Here is a 17,377-nt window from a genome sequence, read left to right as displayed (position 1 = left end):
TAATTAGTAGGTGTGTAGAGACACCAATGACGCAAATCTTCTTCAATGTATTTTAATGATTTTCCGCAAGATCGGCAAAAAGTAGTGTACCTAGTTGTATTGCAAAATATAAATGTCGAAACTGGTAATCAAAGATTCTTGTAAAATTGCTTTAAAATTGTAATATTTATATAGGTAAGTATTATGTACGTTAGTATAGGTAGTATAATAAAATGTTAAATATTTAATTCTTCGACTGAGAATTGAACTTCCAACCGTTGCGCTTAGCGTACTCTTGTGCCGATGCACTACGACGACCTCAAAATGAACTCCAATATGTAATTGTAAACAATGAGTCAAGTTCCCAGCGGTACTTTCTTTGAAAATGATTCACAAAATCCACGCACACACACTTGTTGAACACATGCTTTTATGTCATCTAATTTGATCATAAATTGTGTATGACTCGAACTGTATGAAGACAGAAGTTTACTTGCATTTCAACGTTCCCATATGTTATTGGAGGCAGCGTGCATCATATGTGCATTATGTTTTTTTTATTTTCTCTAAAGAAGCATAAACTTTTATTAGTCTTATTAGTTTTTTCTTGTTGAATTTTTATTTGGAGAAATATATTAACATAGATCTACTTTTGTATATTATATATACAAAATTGATTTTATAGGACATTCTCGATTTATTTCATAATGCTTTATTTCCAAATTTCGTTATATAAGTATATTTTTGTAGCTTCGCTGTGTAGACAGAACCTAGAGACAAGTTACCCGCTCTCAACTCTCCATGAGAATTTGAGACATGGCGTTAAGAGTGGCGGAACTAAACGTCGCATATTTTCTTATTGGAACGGGAAAATCAAAACGTTTATATTATGATCTCGAGTGCATATAGATACCTAATAATATATCTTAATTGAAGAAACCTATGAATCATCCGTTAGTATAAATTTAGAAAAGCTGAAACTCTAACTCGGGGGCACCAGCTATCATTCCGTCGTCACACTGCAACTGCAAGCCGTCATAGAATAAAACAAACATCAAAGGAAATGCTGTCCTTACATTCAATGTTGCATTTCATGATGAATAAAACTACTTATTTATAATTGTGTTATTAAAAGATTTTTTTTATTTAATTTTAGTAACAAATTATATTTATTTATTAAGATTTATATTATATATTTTTTTATATATATATTTATTAAGATATACGTTTATAATTTAATTAATATGTTTTCATAGTGCAGCGGCACAGTATTTGGTTGTAATAAACGCGACGGTCATGGGTTCGATTTGTGGGAATTAATTATATTCGTCTTTGTTCTGCAAACATGCAATACGTACCTACATATCTCGAAAAGAGACCGAGTGTCTTAACATCTAGGTAATTTATCCTAGCCACATGCGAGATACAGTGTGAAGATAAAAAAAATATAACTTAGTTAATTTCTTCACCAATAAGATAATTATTTTTGTACATATTTGAAGTAGAGGTAAAAAATATGGCATTTTATTTAAAAATGCTTTATATTTAAAGCTTAACGCTTAGGAAGCAACCATCACGAAGAAAGCATTTCTAAAAGTAAAAAAAAAAAAACTATAAAATTTAGTTTCAATACATATTTTTAATTAAAACAGGCATAAATTTCAATTTAGGCTATTCACGGATCTACCGTGTAAACTACGAAAGATTTAAATTGACGAGATAAATCTTAATAATTCACATTGCTCTCATAACCGCCTTAGAGGAAGGAGAGGGGATGCTGTACAACAATAACTAAAGAGAAGAATCAGGTCAAACTCTGTTACTATCTATGTAAGTACGCGCGCATTTCTTCAATTATACTTAATTATACTCCTGCCACTCTGAGTGAATTAAAAAAGTTTCTTTGTTTATTTTTATTATGATAGAATTGTGAAATTATATAAATTATTAATTTTGGTCTCGTAAAAATGTTAAGATCGCACGGGGTAGTTCAATGTCTTGAAATATGGGGGGGAATGTCTTAATTCTAGGCTCCCCTTGCCTATCCTGCCAAACGAGTGAAAACGTGAAACAGCCTTATTAAAATGTTATATCGCGAATTGTTTGAAGGAACCTAAAACTATCTTTATACTATTTTAGTTACTGCTATATTTTTATTGACGACAATCATTTTATCAAATTACAAAAAATTTACTACAGACACAACGCAGACTCCTTGCTGTTTCCTATTAAAATCCTTTAATCACCTTATACACTATATAACTTACAATATTGTAAAGTTATTCAGAATCAGTTACAATAATTATTTTTACATATTAATGATAAAAATCAACATTACACTGGTTCTATCAAATGAGAAAAAAAATATTAGCAAAAGGAAATATCCAATATAAAAAAAAATCATCGAATTTACTATATAAGGACTTCCATTTACAAACCGGAAGTACCCACTTCCTCCATTTACAATACAATACAATAAAACCTAACAATCAAAGCCTAGACTAAAATCAAAATCATCTTCATTCCATCTAATCTATGATCGCGACCAGGAATAGAAGGGGGTCACCGACCCATAGTTACATCAATTCTACTTAATTGTTACTGCACTCGGTCAACTGTTTACTGACTTTGATGTTACGCTTCCTCTAGAACAGGGGTTCCCAACCTTTTGTTGCTGAAGGACCACTTTTATATTGCTAGCAGGAACCACTCTGTAGGTATAATCAATATAAATTGTGATAATCAAACACAAATTTTAATTCGGGGCCGTCATGGCGAAGCGACACATGCGTGTGACTGTAACACGACGGTTTTGGATTCGATCTCCACTCAATTAAATATTTATTTATTAGGTGTACCGGTATGAGCGTTTTCACGTCCAACGGATCACCGCGTTAGGCTTCTCCGGACCACTGGTTGGGAACCACTGCTCTAGAATGTTCAAATAGCCGTGGCATGGCCATTTTGGTTTAAAAACGTTGTTTTTATTGCGGTGTGTTTAGAAGCTTTTGATGTGCCTATGGTAAGAGCATAAAATTATTGGTGAGACCATCAGGCGAGTGTTGCAATTCTGTACTGTAAACAATGACAGCGCGGATGTTGTGAGTTCGATTCCCACGAAGGGGGGCCTTATTTTACTTCGTAACAAGACAAATCGCGGAATTAAGTTAACACGCTCTCAAACGTCTCTAAAATGGTGAAGTGTTTTTTACTAGGTTCTCTCAGCCTTAGCCGGTAGCTCTTATGAGAGATTATTCCATTATTCCATTCTTCATTTTCCAGAATTTATGACTTAACAGGTGCAAAGAATGTAAAATGTAAAGTTTTCCTCAATCTGAATTACAAGCCATTGTTTAGCTGAACGCTAAACATATGTCTACTTCGTCACAATTTACTGATTTATTAAAAAAAAGCATTTACATTTATTATTTCCTATATTTGCTAAAAAAAACCAGTCCAAATTTAGATAGAAAAGAAGAGAGAGTTATTTAATTACTTAGAACACTCACCCACCAAAACATAAACATGAGAGACATCTTTATCAATCATCAAAACAAAGGAGAAGCCGTCACGGCACAGTGTGTGCCTGTTACCGCGACGGTTGTGAGTTCAACTTCCACTCGGGGAATTAATTATTTAATATTTTCATTTACTCCCTGATAAGACAAAACGACAAAAACTTTGGGTTCTGTTATTATATGCAGAATGAAGAAGAAGAATCCAAATAAACTATCAAAAATATAATAAAGCGTAATAATAGTAATAAAGCGACATACATAAAAACGGGGCTGTCTGTGTGTCGCAAGCGTTAATTTATATGTTAACTTAAACGCCTATATCCGTATCAACAGTTCGTGGAAGACTTATCCACATACGTGCTTCACAATTGAGTATTTATTGCGTAACCTATACAGTGTTGATGCACTTTAAAATGTATCAAATTATTTATGATATAGGGAACTCACTGTTTTATATAGAAATTTTTTGCTATTTTCGCAATTTTTTAAGACATTACGACACTCGCCAGCGTATCCAGCCAAGTTAAAAAGGTGGCTAGTTTACACGAACTTCCAAATATTCAGTTTTCAATATATATTTGTATGGATATTATTATATATGTAACGTAAATAAAACACTGAGTTCATTGAATAAGTATTGTATTGGCTAGGTAGCCTGACACGAACTGACTTGTCATATATAATTTCAACTTACCCACTTAAATTCACTTTATTATTTAACAAAGCAAATAAGTACCTACATTTAAATCTATATAACAATCTTTGACTTTATATATGACATATATTGTCTTTAAAGTTATGTCTGATGAGCACGAAAGTAACACAAATTAAGTATAGATATACTATATTGTTATAACAATAATAAATAATAATAAATAATAAAATTATAAACTACGCGGAAAGTAAAAACAAGAAAAGTAAGATTATTATGTAATAACATTTATATCTTAGTTCTATTTTAAACTTAGTATATATAATAAGAAAATATAACCATATTAAAAACATTTCAAAGTCGCGTGTCTAGTATTTGTATGACTTCTGATTTTTAACCTTGTAGAATATTGACGCAATTAGATTATACATGCACAGATTAAAACTTATATTAATTATGCAGGTGAAGGTAAAAAAAAGTATTTGGGTCATTCTAGCCAAAATACGAAATTCATGTCCTTTTTGATTTTTTCTAAGAAGTTGCGAAATTTTAGCAATTATTATTATTTTGTTATTAAGTATGCGATAGTGGGTACATAATACCTATAAGACTTTTTAGTAAACTAGATATCTAATATTTTTTTTGCCTATGTTAACATCAGAAAATCAGTCCCTCACTATGTCCCAAACTCCAGATTCAAATACTCTATGATCGCTAAATTTATACATTTCGCTAAATTTTATGTCAGACTTTTACTGATCGCTTAATATAAAGTGGTTTTCTTAAAATATTCATAATTACAAAAAAATAAATAAAGGTAATTGAAACTTATGCTTTTGTTTTACTTTGTCCCAAAAAAAATAATAATTCCCTCACACTTGTGTTCGCAGCCAATTTTTGAACGTGTTATTTGTATTACCTGAACGCACCCATTTATTTTTGACAGTTGGCAATACTGCCAACAATTCATTGTGGCAAGTTCATTTTGTGCGTGCAAGCATTTTCTATAAAAAAACGGTTTCGTTCATAATTTACAAAGTTACATTTTTGGCCGTCATTACATCACATCTTATAAAAATAAGATAATCACCTTTAACTAATTAACTAATAATAACGTTGACATTGCTTTTAGGAACTTATAATGTGACCGCAAAATTCAATACGAAAGAAAGGTTATGTTGTGTGTTTTTGGCGGTTATGTTTGATTTCGTCATTCCCTCACCATCATTACCTCATATTTATTTGTAGTGAGGGGATGATGATAGAGATGAGGGAATGATTATTTTAACCGTGTCCTTTGTAGGCTTTTTGTGTTCTAGCTTCATTAACACTAACTGATCTCTTTTTTCCCATTTTAGGGCTTTATTAACATAATAATGGCAAAAAAAAAATTTACTGACGCACAATTAAAATTGAGAAAGAAAGAGTATGATCGGAAACGTAGAGAAAAACTGAAGAGTGATCCTATCAATTTAGAAAGACTTCGCGAAAAAGAAAGACTGAAATATGCTAAGAAAAAAGAAAAAGGACAGGTTAAACCTGTATCTGAAATGAGTTCAAGGGAAAAAAGACTTAAGGGAAAGATTTGGAAAAAAATAGTCAAACCTATAGGGATAAAAAAGGTGTGCTGTGTAAGAGTTTGGCAACAGTATTATATATAACGCCACCTCCAAGCCCAGGACCTTCTTTCGAAAACATTCATCAAAATAGGGAGGAGCAACAAAGATCGCTGGTAACCACTCAAAGGAAAATGCAACTAAGACGACGAAGAGCAACGCTTTATTCTAAAATATCCAAATTACAAAAAGCACTTAACGACGAAAAAAGGAAGGGTGAGAAGTTTCGCAAGAGGTATCAAAGATTAGCTAAAAAGTTTCAGACTTCTCCTGAAGCTAAAATTTCAGAACTATTGCAAAATGTAAAAGTGCCTATAACCGTGAAGAAGAAACTTGTTTTTTTCGGAAGTTATTACTAGACAGCTTACGGACCATTACGAAGATCAAAATAAACATAGTGGATAAATAGGATTCAGAAGGATGGAAAATAATTCACTCGCAAGGGTGATCAAAGGGCTGCGCCGCCTTTTAATAACAGATTCACAAGAGAATGACCAACATAAACGTCAACAGTGACAGATTATTAACAACTTACAATAAAATGTTGCTACTTAAAATTTGTTAATTATAATGTATAATAAAGTTAATTATTTAAATTAAGAAAAGAAAACTATTATTTTAAGAACTAGTATTTGGTCTTGAACATGCCCCCGGCCGTTGAAAGCTGGCCTTTCAACACGACTCGTTGGCTACTGGAAGTGGACATATTTTACTGAAAGACCTTCGGACCACTCCTGTTGAGGTTTTAATATCGGCCACTCTGTTAACTCCATCACCACCAGGGAATACAGCAACCACTCGACCCAGTCTCCACTTTAATGGTGGTAGATTGTCCTCTTTGAGAAGAACAAGGGAATTCATAAGCAAGCCATCTTTACAGGTACGCCATTTTATTCTTTGTTGGAGCTCCGAGATATATTCCTTGCTCCACCTGGACCAGAAATGCCGTCGTAACTGTTCGATCCGCTGGAATCGAGTTAAGTGATTGTAAGGAGAGTCGCCATGATCAGGAGTCGGTAAAGACATCAGTGGTCGTCCGATGATAAAATGTCCTGGAGTAAGAGGCATGAAGTCTTCGGGTTCTGGCGATAGAGGTGTAAGCGGTCGGGAGTTGAGGATCGCCTCAATTTGAACTAAAACTGTGTAAAGTTCCTCAAATGTCAAATTACAATTTCCCAACACTCGCTGAAGATGAAATTTAGTTGATTTTACACCTGCCTCCCATAAGCCTCCGAAATGCGGCGAATATGCCGGTATAAAATGAAATTCAATTTGGTCATTGGCGGCAGCCGATGACAGCGAATTACAATTATGCTTTAAAAATTTTGATAATTCGTTGTAAGCACCAACAAATGAAGTCCCATTATCCGAGTAAATATTTAAGGGTTTTCCCCTTCGTGCAATGAACCTCCTTAACGCTAATAAATAATTATTGCTGGTCAAATCGCCTACTAGCTCAATATGAACGGCTTTAGTTGAAAAACAAATAAAAAGTACAATGTATACTTTTACCAATCTGCATCCACGACCTTGACGGCTAGCAGAATAAATTGGGCCGGCATAATCAACGCCTACAGACTGAAAAGGAAAACTATTGGATAATACGCGATTTTTGGGTAAATTACCCATGATAGGTGAAATGACTTGACCCTTCATACGACTGCACCTTACGCAATTCCGATAGCAAGCTTTGACGAGATTACGGCCACCGATTGGCCAATATTGTTCTCTAATTGAGGCAAGTAACAGCTGAGGCCCTGCGTGTTTAAGTCGCTGATGTTCGTGATTGACAAGTAACTTAGTGAATTGATGTGTGGACTGTATTAATATAGGAAACTTTTTATCATATGGGTACTCTGAGTTACCCAAGCGACCACCAACACGCATAATGTTATTTTTATCAAGAAAAATATTAAATTTGAGTAATGGGCTCTTTTTTAACAAAGGCTGGTGGTTCAATAGCAACGAATACTCTGGAAATGATTCCTGTTGTGAGACTCTTAATAGTAAATTTAAAGCGTCTTGCAAATCCGTTTTACTTAAATAATTATTACTAATTTTATTCTTTTGACAGAATTTAATAAATCTCAAGGCGTACGCAGTAGCACGTATTAATCTAGACATATTCGAAAAACGATTAAAATTTATGAATTGATTATTATTGGAAGACATTTCACTCGTGGACGTAGTGAATAGTGAAATTTCTGGTCGTAATTCAGGTAGAATTTTATCAGAGTTCACCGTGACTGGCCAACATAATCGATCCTCCAGTAAAAACTTTGGCCCTGACCACCATTGTTCTAAATTCCTAATAAACTTTAAATCAACGCCGCGAGATATATGATCTGCAGGATTGCAGTTAGTAGGAACATGCCTCCAAGTACCCTTGCCTGTATTTTCCAAAATTTCACCAACACGATGCCTGACAAATGTGTTTAACTTACTGGGCAGCATTTTAAGCCAACCCAGCACGATCATGGAATCGGTCCAGAAAGTGACAGTTGGAACTGAAAGTCGTAATGACATAAGTGCCTTTTGATACAAGCGTGTTCCTAATAGAGCCGCACAAAGTTCCAGCCTAGGTATGGTGGTAGGTTTAAGGGGAGCAACTCGGCTTTTAGCCATTAATAAACGGACAAACACATCTTTATCTTTATTAATGCTTCTAACATATAAACAAGCGCCATATGCGCGTTCAGAAGCATCAGCAAAAATGTGAAGTTCAAATAAATCATAATCAATACAAATGATATGGCGGGGAATGCGAAGATCACTTAAATGTGGCAAGCTGTTAATAAACTCTGTCCATATAGTTTTTATGTCAGATGGTAGGGTTTCATCCCATGCTAGTTTTTGCAACCAGAGTGTCTGCAACAACATCTTCATTTGAATAACACAAGGAGCAAGTAAACCTAATGGGTCATAAATCTGTGATATGACTGACAACATCTCACGTTTTGTAAACTTAAATGGAGGTGATGGACCCGTTGGAAAACAGAGCTCATCTGATTGTGTCAACCAACCTAGCCCTAGCGTTTTACTCGGCTCAGAGGAACCAATATTAAGGTTATGTGAAGAAGTTTTAGCGTCTGACATAAGCTGAGGAACATTCGACTTCCATTTCCGCAAAGGCATGCAAGCTCTATTAAGTTCGGAAGTAACTCTCTCTCGAATCACTTTCGCATATTCTAAATTGTCAGTACCAGTTAAGAGATCGTCGACATAAAAATCGTGCAAAATAATTTGTGAGATTTTAGGATCAGGGCAATCCAAACCCACTTGCATTAAACATCGCGTGGCTAAGTAAGGAGCGCTCGCAGTGCCATATGTTACTGTATTTAAAGTATATGTCTTCATCGGCTCAGTGACATCATCGCGCCAAACAATTTGTTGAAGATACCTATCATTAGGATGTACAATGATTTGCCTATACATTTTCTCGACGTCAGCAGCTAAGATATATCTATGCTGACGGAACCGAAGAAGAATAGATAAAATATCATCTTGCACAGTGGGACCTACCATTTGTAAGTCATTGGACGAAAGTCCACTAGTGGTCGGACTACTAGCATTGAAAACCACTCTTAATTTGGTGGTAGTACTGTCCTCACGCAATACACCATGATGAGGAATGTAATATCCGTTTCTCATTGACTCACCTGCAACTTGAGACATATGACCTAACGTTATATATTCTCGCATAAAATCTTTATATAAGTTACAATATTTAGGACGAGTTTTATTCCTACGCTCCAATGAAAGGAAACAATGTTCAGCACGCTTAAATGAATCCCCTAACAAGTCTGAATTTTGTTTCAATGGTATTCTCACACAAAAACGACCATTTGACAAGCGAGTAGTGGTTTCTAAGAAATGATTTTCACAACTCTGTTCTTCCTTAGAATATTGAAATAAGTCGGGACTAACTTCCTCAAGCTTCCAAAATTGCGTTATTAAATCTTGTACATTATTATTTAATGTGTTCAGTTGAAGTGACTCATCAATGTTAATTAAATTGCATTTTACATTAGACAACTGATTAGATGAGACTGAACCACATACTAACCATCCAAGCTTAGTTTCACATAACGTAAGGGTACATTGACCTTGACCTAACCTTATGCGCTGAGAACCTAATAGGTCCCAGAATACATCAGCACCTAATATCATATCAATCCCGGCAGGTGAATGAAAGTTTGGGTCAGCTAAGCAAATATTGGATGGGAATTTAAACTGCGATAAATCTAATTGCTGAGATGGCACGTTACTTGTAATAGATGGTAAAATAAAACATTGCAAGCTAGTAGTATATTTATTATTCAATGATTTTATTGAAACTGTACACATTTTATTTACCTGTGACAGTACGCTGTTAACGCCCATTAAGGATTTATCAATTTCAGTTATATGTGTATTCAATTTACTATATAAACGTTCCGTCATAATACATGAAGTGCTACCACTGTCGAGAATAACGCGAGCAATAATTTCACGATCATTCTTATCACATATTTTAATAAGTGCAGTAGACAGCAGTACTTCATGCTGAGCGCACGGGAGCGGTGACGTAACGCTCGTCGATAAAACAATACCGTTTTCGGAGCCTGACCTAGAAGGTTCGTTAGATGTGCGTGCGCCATCGACGCTAACCTGTCGGTTACCTTTCTGTTTTGTTTTATAACCAGACAAATGAACAAGAGTGTGGTGTTTACGTTTACACAATTTACATCCTGACTTTTTACATTGATTGGCATAATGTCCTTTTTGAAAACAATTATAACATATTTTAAAAGTAGATAACATTTGTAATTTCGCGTCAATGCTCAATGAAAGAAACTCAGAACAATTAGACAAGTGATGTTCACCGTTACACTTAGGGCACAGTGTTTTAGGTGGAGAAGATAAAGAAGATGGAGAAGGTATAGTCTCACCCTTGTGGTATGAAATCATAGCTTTATACCTTGAAGGTTTCAATAAGTTACTGTTGTTATTATTATTATTATTATTAACTGACGATTTAATATGGTGGGATTCCAGTGTCTCTAATAAGTCGGCGCGATTACGAATGAATTCAAGAAGTGATTCTAATTTAATTGGTTGATCCTTATCTAAGCGACCTTTGAACTCCTCCCAGTCACGGAATGCTTTCGCATCTAATTTTTGAGTAATAATATAAATCAACAGTGTATCCCAGTGTTCCGTGGGCTCCCCAAGGGAGCTTAACGCACGAATATTTTTATTTATCTGATCAATTACACTTTTAAAAATAAAGGAGGACTGTTTATTTATTACCTCAATATGAAATAAAGCTGAGATGTGGTGCTGAACTAATAATCGCTTATTATCAAACCGCTCACACAAAAGAGTCCATGCAGTAATGTAATTCTTCGCTGAAAATTCAATTGACTGGATGACAACTGCAGCAGTCCCTTCTAACGAAGCACGCAAGTAATGAAACTTGTTTATATCATCAATTTCGCTATTTAAATGAATGAGACTGGTAAATGTATCTCGAAACTCGAGCCAATTGCTATAAGAACCACTAAATTTTGGCAATTGAATAGTAGGTAACTTGACCAGCTTATGATTATGTATATGAGACGCTTCATTGATTAATTTACACCTAACATCATCTCGTTGAAAATTTTTTATTAATTGTTGTGCTTTAACAACGCAGGTGAAATATTGAGATTCAAATGACATGCGTTCTTGCAACTGTATATCTAGCACATCTAAACATTCTAAGTTCGTTTGAACCTCATCAAACTGATTATAAACAGTTTCGATCTTACCTAGTCTTAATTGTAACTCACTGATATCGGAAGCCGTCAACGAAGCAGGATCCAATGAATTGATATAACTGACGAACAGTGTCAGTCGACCCTTATAGCTTCCGCGTCTCTTAATGAATTCCTTTTCTTCAGGCATTATGGGAGATAAGTTTTATCACCTGGAATTGTTTACAGTATAACCTTAAATTAATACAATTCCTACCTGATCAAATAGAAAAAGGACACAGTAAAACATGTAAGTACAAATTATAAACCTTTGACTAGTGTTTTAATGATCTGACTTTGTTAATTAAATTAAAAGTAACAATGTTTGTTAATGAATGCTGTTAAACCAAAGAATGAAAGTTCAATGAACTAATGTGACCAGTAAACTGTATTAATAAATTAATGTCTTACTTGAGTGAATATTAATAGATTTGAGTATATTAAATTCACAAGAGAATGACCAACATAAACGTCAACAGTGACAGATTATTAACAACTTACAATAAAATGTTGCTACTTAAAATTTGTTAATTATAATGTATAATAAAGTTAATTATTTAAATTAAGAAAAGAAAACTATTATTTTAAGAACTAGTATTTGGTCTTGAACACATAGTGATAAGAGGAATTTTTTAGAAGTAATGAATAGGAGCAGTAAAATTCAAACCCAGAGTGAATCGGATAGTAAGCGGTGTTCAAAAGATATCCCTGATGAGAATGCTAAAGGAACATGTCCAGATTATAATATAGGAGACTATGTTATTATTAAATGGGACGATGACAGTTACCCTGGACAAATTACTTCAGTTTTCGAAGAAGGGACTTTAGTAAAATTCATGTTTTGTTCATGCACTCATTCATCTAGAGGCTCTATAGCTTGGAAATGGCCGACATTAACAGATGAACAGCTGTATAATTGGAATGATGTATTACAGAAGATTCAGCCTCCAACATTAATAAAAAGAGAATGCTACTTCATAAGAGAAATGGACAAGGCTGATTAGCTGAGTTCATTAATGAAAGATTCCTGATATTTCTCATGTTGTTGAAACGGATATAGTTTATAATGAATAGAAGGTTTTCATTGTTTTGGCAAGTTGCCCTTTTTATTTAATATCAAGAATGATACTTTTTCGTTCACTTTATTAGCTTGTAAGTAATTTTAAATAGATATCTAGTGTGATTCGCAATATTTGAAAAGCTGTGATTTCAAGAGAAAAGTCAATAATTTAAGTACAAAAATTGGTATTATTATATTTGTAAGAAGAATTAATAAGTAAATGTTACTTTATCTTTGTTATTTAAAGTATAATACGAAATTTCTAATGTAATTAAACATGTCTTTTATTGCTGAATTGTCAAAAATATATTAACACTCATTTCCTCACCTAACACATCATTCCCTCATTTTCATTTTTTTTAATTCCCCTTTTTATCCCACGAAAACTCACTTATTTTGGGGACCACTATATCATTGATAATTAGTTACACCAGTACTATAAAATTCTTATAAAAGAATGGTTAAATATTGAAAAAAATTTTCATAAATTTTTGAAACCCTAATTTCGTATTTTCGCTAGAATGACCCATTTACATTTTTTATATGTACTAGTTTGTTTTTTTTTATTAATGGTTTCATCTTCCCTTTGTTACCAAGGCAGAGCGCGGCGTTAAGTTCCAGTTTCCTTCAAGAAATCTTCCGAAAATGAGGAACAGAGTGTCTTAACACTACGTTCACTCTAAAAAAAATCATATACTATTCTAATAAGACTAATTACAACTGCTTACTATAAATTTTAGGTTCCAAGCGTCGTAAAACAAACAACCTACAAAACATTTAAAAAGGCAAATATTATTTTTATTCGAGAGGCTTGTAAATAAAATGTTTAAAAGGAAAATATTTATTTATTACCTTTCAGATTTCATATTCAAATATGCGGACGTGCTCTCTAGCGTGTATCTCTAAACGCTTACTTGCACAAATTAACCATGAATGCTTCAAAAGTCAAGTTCTGCGTGGAACAGGAAAAACAAGAAGTGGGGTCTTTAGAATAATTTTAAATAGTCGTAATATAGTATTTTTGTAGTGTACCTATTCTACGGCGTGTACCGAATATACTGATAGGCAAAAATAACTTAGTGTCAAGACACACCCTTATCCGCCTTAATACGAAATATTACGTGATGCGTGGAGTGGAGTGGAGGATCTCAACGATGACAGAACAGAAAAAGAAAATAAGTTATTCCTCTTGAGTCCACACTCGAATCAAAAAGGACACTTAAGAAGCAGTATGACACTAAATGAAATTATTTATAATCAACGTTATGACATAAATCACTCCTATTTTTTCATGCTGTATGCCGCACGTAGCAGGGTAGGCAGAGGGAACCAAGGAACCTAGTATTAAGAAACTCCATTTCTACTAAGAAGCTTCCGTTGCCCACCTCTATTTAATCTACTAATTATTTATCTATTTATATATAGTCTAAATCTATTACATTTAAATATGAATATCCTTTTAAAATAATTCCAATACTAGACATAACAAGTCACTCACAATTTGTATTTCATACAAACATAGGCTCAAGGTCTCTGACGTAAGCCTGTGTTGATTTTAGACAATACGATTTCATAGCTGGCTATTAAAATACTACTATATACACCTTAAATATTGCATCTTTATAAATATCTAAAATACAAAAGGTATATTACATAAATCTATGAATATTAGAAATAAATTAAAATAATTAGGTACCTTCATTCCTGTAACATGATTAAATGGGGCATAACAAACAGATTACAAAAACACCAAAAACGTGAAAAAAAAAATTAAACACGCATCTGCACGCTTGAGATACAAATCTTCATTATTGTATTTACTTTGGTCTTTATTTGGTCAAAATTTCAAAAGATATATAAAAAATTTCAAAAGATATATTAAAATTCGAACTAACAACCATCAATCAGGCACGTCCTATTACAGCACCACCACCAAGTTACAAGGGAACAGCGCAATCGGTGAAAACAACAAAAACAATTAAAGAACTATACTAATAAAGATTTATTTACAGAACAGTCGATTGCAATAAAAATTTGCAAGATAAAAAATCACTATGACACAGTTACGACGTAGCGACCTAAATGCTGAGTTGACGGATGAATGCGCGTTTGTAAATAATCGAATTTCTGCTTACTTCACTTGATAGATTAAGTTACATCAATAAATACATCCAAGACTATTACAGGCCGTCGTTTCGAAAGGCCGCAAGTTGCGGGTTCGATCCCGCTCGGGGGGGATTATTTATTTAGTTTATTTTCATTTCCCCGATCTGGTAAATGAGGCGCGACGTTGTGAAAGTGGGGGGAAAGAGGAAAGGGGGGGGGGGGAATGGGTGTTTTAACAACGTCATGGAAAAGTTATTTAAACTTATAATATTTTGTTTTAGCTTCATGGGTTTTCCTGCATATAGCAAGGTAAGCAAATACAGCCTTGTATTAATTAACATTAAGATAATTCTATCATAATGACACCATTAATTACAATTAATTGCTCCGTGTGAGAGTTAATTCAATGGTAACAACCATCGTGTTTATAAAGAAATTATAAATAAAAAACCTGTTTTTTTCCTTAATCTGTGTAAAAAGTATCTCCATCCAGAACGCAGTGCTTTTACTAAAACCGGTAAAATATCTAGATTGCACTTATCACTAAATTCCATTAACTTGCTGCAAACTGCTAATGTACAAAAATAAAAAAATAATAATCAAGTAGCTTCACGCTTCTTCCAGCAGAGCAGGCAGAGGGAACGTAGAACGTACATTTTCCACCCAGTATTTGAGACATTACGTCTTGAGTGTCGGAACTAAACGCCGCGCTTTGTCGTGTAATCGGAATGAGAAAATAAAAATAATTCATCGTATGAGAATCGAACCCATAACAGTCGCGTTTTTACAGTAATGCAATAATGTGAAAAAGAATAAGTGAATCTTATATCACATACCTACTTTCATTAAAAAAAGGCACAGAGGATGGTGTGGTTTATTTCTTATTGGCAAAGACCGGTAACTTACTCCTGCCATACCAGATACCTTGAATTCTTTAAGAGTAAGTCACCTAGTGAATATTTCCGTGGGATGCCGAAGTTATAATAAGTATTCGTTATATGATTTTTTGACTAATTCATTAATTATATTATTTTAGAAAACGTATAAAAAATTTAAACCTAACGAGATTGGCACTCACGCTTATTGGAAACCTAATTCAAATATCGTACAATTTTTTTGTCATAACTAAAAAAAATATTTATCTTTCCTAAATATGGCATCATTTAAAAAAAAAAAAGTAAAAAAGTCTCCATTACTGAACGTAATTGCTACTTATCCACTCCAAGTTAGCGTTATTAAGTATCAAACAACCAGACAAAACCAGAAAACGTAACATATAATACACGAACAGATAGAACGATAGTAATGAGTAATTTTTCGCTCCGCTGACCATCCCCGGATGCATTACTTGTAATAACGGTTTAAGCGAACTTCGTCTTTAAGATTTAATATAGAGAATATAGTTGAGGTAATATTGGTATAATCGATGTACTCTTACTATAAGAACTGTTTTTTTTCTTTATAAAACCAGCAAAATATATTAAACTAAATATAATCGTAACATTATAAAAATGTACATATGTAATAACTTGTTAGACTTAAACTAATAGTGCGGTGCGCCTTGAATAATCCTGTTAAAAATCTCAGTAATTATATAAATAAAATTTTCGGTAAATAGTAGATACTATAGAAGTATTGTAAAAACAGATTTAAATTATATTCTAGCAACACAAGGAATGGTGGTTGTAGATTAAAATTTAGCTCAAGCTTTACATTTCAAATACGAGTTGGTGCGTTTGCGTTGTCAGACGTCCCGACTTATAGCCCAAATTTTAAATGTCCCGAAAAGGACAGATATGGTCCTTTCTTCTTGAATTCTTTTTAATCACTTTATTTTTTAATAAGCTGGCATGGCAACGCTGGATAAAACAAAGCATTTTTCCTCTACGTCATATTTTTAGATGGAACTTAAAAAAGAAGACCATAAATCAATAGGTTCTTTCTGCCACTTTTTTAAAATACCATACATAGCTTATCACACATTACCTCATAAAAAATTAAGGCTAATTTCAAGGTAACTTTACTGACCTCAAAGCGCTTCCTTGCTCCCGAACGTCGACTCCATTGATCGGATCCTCTGCCCTACTCGGCAATCCGGACATTGTGTACCAATCGGAGCATACGACGTTGTTCTTCACCAATCAGGAGCGAGATCACGTCATAGTGTCGCCAATTCAGCCAATAGCGACCATTACCTATAAAAGACAGTTGCAAATTTAAATTCTGAACGCAAATCAGTTAGCCAAATATGGCGGAAAGGAAAGGAAGTTGTGTTGTTGTGGACATAAGCCGTTACATAACTGTTAATCAAATATAAAATGGATTATGGCGGTTTTACATGTGGTTGAGGAAGTGCCCACGTAATTTATAGTTTTGATTTTTTATTGTCTGTGGTTGGTTATAGATGCACGATATTTTATTTCGAATTATTAATAAAATTGATTTGAAAAAAGCGACACATTTCACAATAATAACTTTTCACTTGTATTTTTTATCTATACACATATTTTATAAAGAATTGTTTTATCATTAGCTTTTAGATGTTAGGAGGCTAGTTAAAAAACTAAGGTTAAACTTCACGTAAATAAGGTTCTCTATAATAATAAAATTGCTAAACAGCCTTAAGACACTTGGATATGAACAAACCATAGTGTCATTATATTGCGATT

At 33.6% G+C, this 17,377-nt stretch overlaps 2 protein-coding genes across 3 annotated transcripts in view; both read right to left on the bottom strand.

The window, feature by feature from the left end:
- Nucleotides 1-17,377, bottom strand: part of LOC146541014 (uncharacterized) — an 89,309-nt gene that overhangs the window by 42,313 nt on the left and 29,619 nt on the right. For both annotated transcript variants that reach the window (XM_085189173.1, XM_085189165.1), the window contains one exon: nucleotides 16,737-16,903. In XM_085189173.1, coding sequence (XP_085045299.1) covers nucleotides 16,737-16,810 — 74 coding nt within the window. In that variant the 5' untranslated portion in view covers nucleotides 16,811-16,903. The remainder of the gene's footprint in view (nucleotides 1-16,736; nucleotides 16,904-17,377) is intronic.
- LOC146541015 (uncharacterized) lies at nucleotides 6,209-11,954 on the bottom strand. The gene has a single exon (XM_085193694.1). It carries the CDS (start codon nucleotides 11,691-11,693, stop codon nucleotides 6,438-6,440), a length of 5,256 nt encoding a protein of 1,751 aa, XP_085049820.1. The 5' UTR covers nucleotides 11,694-11,954; the 3' UTR covers nucleotides 6,209-6,437.

The sequence above is a fragment of the Heliconius melpomene genome, chromosome 1 (assembly GCF_056956725.1).
Source record: "Heliconius melpomene rosina isolate 202511_hmr_F chromosome 1, ASM5695672v1, whole genome shotgun sequence".
NCBI lineage: Eukaryota > Metazoa > Arthropoda > Insecta > Lepidoptera > Nymphalidae > Heliconius > Heliconius melpomene.
Note: the sequence above shows the minus strand (reverse complement) of the source record. Positions and strands in the feature narration are given on the sequence as shown.